Genomic DNA, 5254 nt, shown 5'->3' with positions numbered 1-5254 from the left:
ACAGTAAGATATTGATACCAGGAAATTCCTTCCAGTGTGTGACAGTGGATGTCATTTTATTAACAGCCACTAGATGTCGTCAAAATTCGACTGGCATTATATAAAATCGATCAAGGCCTGCACAAGGGCTAAGTACTACTCTCACCAGAAGATATATGGAAGCTCTTTATCACTGATAATATAATACAAGAGGTGATGAAGTGCACAAACATGGAAGGACGGAGAGGAAAGCTAGAGAACTAGATGAAAAGAATGGAAAAATGTCATCAAAGAAGATTTTGATGGCCTTGTGCATCTAAGGGTTAAAACCCTAACCCTAGTTTGAAACCCTAACCCTAGCTTTGAACCCTACTTTGAAACCCTAACATTAAATCATTGCTGTGTGGTCCTCGATATAATACCTAATATCATAGAAGTGAATGACAAAAATAGCATTAAAAACACATTGATTTTAATATGGGTCATTTTTGACCCACTTACCTTATGGAAGAGTTACACACTTGTGCATCGAAGGGTTAAACCATAACGCTTGTAAAAACCCACTGCCTCACCTCGTAAACTTTTTTTTCTTTTTGCATAATGCAAAACATGTTCCTTGACTTCAGAATTGAAAGTACGCTGACCTGTTCAGGACAGTATTTTCCTGAAGCGCGACTCTTACGTCATCAGTCCCTTACTAACATGGCCGCACGTAAAGGTCATTGAGAGGCAATCACATGGCTACGCCTATGACCAATCAGAACACTCTGACGGGGAACACTTCCGGTAGCGTTTCCTGTCAGTGTTTGTAAACTGAAAAGAAAAATTGGAAGTGCGTCAACTAATAATCCGCAAAACTGTAAACAATTCAAAGGTAAGCAAAACAACCGGTAGCACACCTTAGTCGCGTGTGTTTAATCATTTGATTGCTGGGCTGTTTTCGGATTTGCGAAGGTTCCAGCACAGCCTGCGGTAGTTTTGTGTGTGCGAGCCCGCCCGCCCGCGCGCCCTGCCCGCCTGCCTGCTGTGCCTTGTGTGTGCCTGCCTGGCTGTTGTTGTGTCGTCTGGGGTGGGGGAGGGTGGGGGTATCCGTCTTGCAAGACTCCCCCCCACCACCACCACCACCACCTCAAAACGAACAACTAGCTAACAAGCTAGCACGCGTTGTTTGGTTTCATTCAGTGCGGCCTCCGTCTTCTTTTACCACCACACTTTGGGTATCCGTGTTTAAAATCAAAACCCGACGACCCGCAGCCGACTATTTCGATAGGATTCCACTCGCCGACCTGTTCTCTGGTAAGTAGCTAACTAGCAAACTTGTACAGTTAGAAATGTGTCACCTTTGCTTTAGCTAAATCATTTCTTCTTGCATGTGAAAGCCCCGAGCTAAAAAGATCCCTCATTCACAAGACTTGAGCTTAGAGGAGATGCTTTACCATTTGGAGATAATGGAACATGGTTTTCCCGAAACTCGGTTTACACTATATGGGATCAGATTAGTTCACGACGAAAACGGAAACTATTCTAGGCATATAAGAACGATAAGCTGTCAGAACTAATGGAAGAAGATTGGGAACTAACTGTAACCTTTCTGAAAATTAATATTAATGTGAAGGAGGAGGAGAGAGGGAGCCCTCTTCTGGATAAGCGATCACGCGACTGCTAAACTCGAGCTTCCCATTTTCCTATGAGTTTATACAAGCTGCTCAACGTGCCGTGACGTCATTTGCCTTGTTTGGGTTATTTACAATTTATAGTAGGTCGTTAAAAATGTCATCAATCTCGTATCAATTGCTGGCAAAATTTGTTTTCCTACTCGGGTTTCCATGTCGTGTAGTCAGAACACATCTCATATTTTTTTAATGCTGTATAACGAAAGTTCTCAGGATGGGCAGATGGTCTTGTGTGTCCAGATTTGACCCCGCACAATTGTTTTAGTTGTTACTGTAGCACAATGGGTGTGCGTCTGTGTTCGAGCTCTTCTGACATTCCTCTCGTTGTTTGTTTTACTTTGCTGTCGTGCTTTCTGGTGCCCCCGCACACCCAAACGTCGAATGTCAAGTCAAAGGGATGCTGCACATTTGAGCGCCAGAGCTCCATCTCATCCCTACCGTGCTTGATGAACTTGCTTGATGAACTAAGCGCGTACCTTTATTTTGTCATGCCTCTACTTTCAGGCTTTGGCCTCTCCCCCCCCACACACACACAAAAATTCAAAAGCACGGCGATGACACACCATTCAAACAACTTTTTTGGAGAGCATGCCAAATGGGTCAGTGGAAGTCTCTCCATCTGCAGAATCCAAATCACGTGGCGCCAGAAGCCTGCCCTTTTTCATGTTTACTCGCGTTGCTCGGCACCGCTTCGCCGTCCCTCCGTGAAGTCCCGCCGCCGCCGGCACTGATGTCGCCGTTTGCCTTCCCAGGCTGGCTCGCCGGGCTACGAGGAGGCGCTGTCCGGCATGGCCCTGATGCAAGCCAACAACATTGCGGCTCAAAAGAAGATGATGTCCTCCCTGGGTCACGGGCACCGGGCTTCTTCCGAGGGCCACCAAAGCCACCCGCACCACGGCCACGGCCATCACGGACACCAAGGGCACCACGCGCAAGCCAACAGCCACGTGGGCCATTTGTCGACTGGGAGCTGCCCGCCCCTGGTGAGCTCAACCCTTCCCTCCCACGCGAAAGAATGTAGGAATAACAGCTCAGCGCTGGTTCCTGTTGCCGAGAAACCTAATTCGGCCATTTCTTTTCTCCACAAGCTGATCCAAAAGGATGGCGATTACCACACTTCCAGAATATTGGACGGCAAGAACACACACGGCGGCCAGAGCGGCCACGTCAAGAAAAAGCACAAAAAATCTGTCCGGGTCAAGGAGGAAGCGCGGGTACGCTTGAGCTTCTTTTTTTTACCTTTGCCTGATGCCAAGGGTTGATTTTATTTTTATCCTTTTATGCTTTTATTTTATCCCGCCGATTAGCCTTTATTGCATCAGCTGGATATGGATGACGACAGCGCTCTCAAAGTCCAGAAGAACTTCATCTGCGACCACTGCTACGGAGCTTTCCGGAGCAGCTACCATCTCAAGAGACACATACTGACACACACGGGTGAGAGGGAATTGACGCTCAAAGGCTGTTTCGAAGCGCCCCCCCCTGATCCTGAGAATGGCGTGTCCGCAGGGGAAAAGCCGTACGCTTGCGACAGCTGCGAGATGCGCTTCATCCAGCGCTACCACCTGGACCGCCACAAGAGGGTGCACAGCGGCGAGAAGCCCTACCAGTGCGATCGCTGCAATCAGGTGAGTGGCGCAGCAAGACAGGACGGGACGCCATTTTCCCACTTTCTTTCCTCTGATTGGTTCTTTTGCAAAAGTGGCATGCTGACAACCAAGCTCTTTACCCGCAGACCTTCTCCCGGACGGACCGGCTTCTGAGGCACCGGCGCCTGTGCGTGGCCGGCATGTCCAAAGACGACGGCCAGTGTTGCGACGGGCGTTCGTCGGCGTACTCGCAGGGCACGTCCGGCGGCCACACGGCGTCCTGGAGCCCCTTACAGCCTTCCGGCGGCCGCCTGACCGTCTGACCAGGACCCCAACGGACAGCTGGCCACGCTGCTGAAGCGAAAGCTGAACGTGGGCGGCTTAGACGACACACCTAGCTAGCTAGCTAGCTAAGACAACCAGATCAAGTTAGTTCCGTCACGGATTTTGATACCTTTTTTTAAATCTCTTTCCCTGTGTTGTCGAGATCAGAGGACAACGAGCGATTCTCTTCTCAACACGGCTGTGGCAATAAGTGGATGATCATTTGGCGCTTGATAACACTAAAGACTGGAGTAGCGCCAGCCGGCCGGCAGCCAGCCCGCCTTTGTGGAACGGCGTCTCGGCCGCATCTTTTGAGAATCCCGCCGAGCCCAGAAATCAAGCCGGACCTTCGGACGCTTTCCGTCGCACCGTCGGTCAAATCAGGTTGCTTTGGTCTCGCCCTTGAAAGTCAATCAACATTTTACATTGAAAAATGTTCAACGCGTGAAAGCCGAAGCGTTTCAATGTGGCGAAACAAAGGCTCATATCCGATCCAAATATGCATTTAGTCCTCCGCTTCGGGTTCACCTTTGTATTTAGCTTTTTCTTTTATGAAATCATCCCATCTAGTCCAGCTCGTTGATCTGTTGGTCTTATTTTTGGATTAGTCCATCCAGTTTGTGGGAAGTGGCCCAGGGCGCGCTCGCTCGCTTGCTCGCTTGCCTTTGGCACAACGAGATTGAATGTGAAGACAACCGTGCCAAGTCCTCTCATCTCTAGTTTGAAACACTTGAGCATCTTCTGTGAAGATGATGTCTAAGTGCTGCTTTTTAAAAAATTTTTTAAATTTTGAACTCCACGAGCTCATCCCCCCTGTAGAAGCGTGTGTCCGTCCGGTTCAATCTCCAAACACCAAACTGAAGCAAGATGTGTTGAAAAAGGGTTTTGCTTTTCCATTCAATTTTTGGGGGAGTTGCGTTGCTATTTTTGGACTACGCAAAAGGAGATGGGGGACCATCAATGACACTGACCTCTGCTCAGTAAGTTAATATAAATATTTAAATTGTATTCAAAGTGTGGGACCTATACCCCCCCCCCCTCTCCCATTTGGAAAAAAGAAAATCTCCATATTTAGAAAGTTTCTGTGTGATTGGAAGGTGGAGCAACTTTTCATTTGAAAACAACCTTTTTTTTTTGTCTGCATTTATACAAATGTAGAGACCCCAGCACGATTCAGTGTTTCATTGTTAGGCATTAGGGTAAAACGATGTACATTTTCTAGCTACATTTTACACTGCTTTGTGCGTGGAGTTTTAGGGCCCTAAGTCTCAATAAAACGATTCATTTTTTTAAGAACTGCATGCCATACTCACTTATTTAATAGGACACATGTTGACAACTTATACTAAACTATATATATATGTATGTACAAATTCAGTGGCAATTATTTTGCGTGTAACAGTTAGCGTGCCTTGTGAGTCTTTAACACGATGAGAGACTTTTGATTGATTTATGCAATGTTTGAAATTACATTCCGATGCCTCTACGTTGCCATTCATTCACGCTCAAACTGATCACGATTGATATCGTAGCAATACCCTTTTTCGCCGCAAGAGGGTAGTGTGTCACTTTTTTCGAGGAGCGTAGTGAGAGGGGCCTCCAGTGACGTCAAAAGAGCGGACAGGGATAGTTTGAGTAGCAATGTGATGGCTGCAAAGTGCCAAGGGTCCACATTTGAAAACCCGTCAA

The 5254-nt window shown here is 47.5% G+C and overlaps 1 protein-coding gene across 3 annotated transcripts; it reads left to right on the top strand.

Moving 5' to 3' along the window:
* Nucleotides 1-697: 697 nt before the first annotated feature.
* Nucleotides 698-4864, top strand: znf740b (zinc finger protein 740b). 3 transcript variants are annotated; one of them, XM_085926746.1, is made up of 6 exons: nt 698-853; nt 2405-2635; nt 2741-2866; nt 2960-3089; nt 3162-3280; nt 3388-4864. In XM_085926746.1, the coding sequence occupies exons 2-6, from the start codon at nt 2441-2443 to the stop codon at nt 3562-3564; spliced, it is 747 nt and encodes a 248-aa protein (XP_085782872.1). In that variant the 5' UTR covers nt 698-853; nt 2405-2440; the 3' UTR covers nt 3565-4864. The 3 variants fall into 3 exon arrangements, with proteins under 3 accessions (XP_085782872.1, XP_085782881.1, XP_085782864.1); XM_085926755.1 differs by lacking the exon at nt 698-853 and adding an exon at nt 869-1275; XM_085926738.1 differs by lacking the exon at nt 698-853 and adding an exon at nt 1336-2251.
* Nucleotides 4865-5254: the final 390 nt, after the last annotated feature.

The sequence above is a fragment of the Syngnathus leptorhynchus genome, chromosome 1 (genome assembly GCF_054491065.1).
Source record: "Syngnathus leptorhynchus isolate UIUO chromosome 1, UIUO_Slep, whole genome shotgun sequence".
NCBI classification, from domain to species: Eukaryota; Metazoa; Chordata; class Actinopteri; order Syngnathiformes; family Syngnathidae; genus Syngnathus; species Syngnathus leptorhynchus.
The sequence above is the reverse complement of the archived record's forward strand: the minus strand, read 5'-3'. Positions and strand labels throughout refer to the sequence as shown.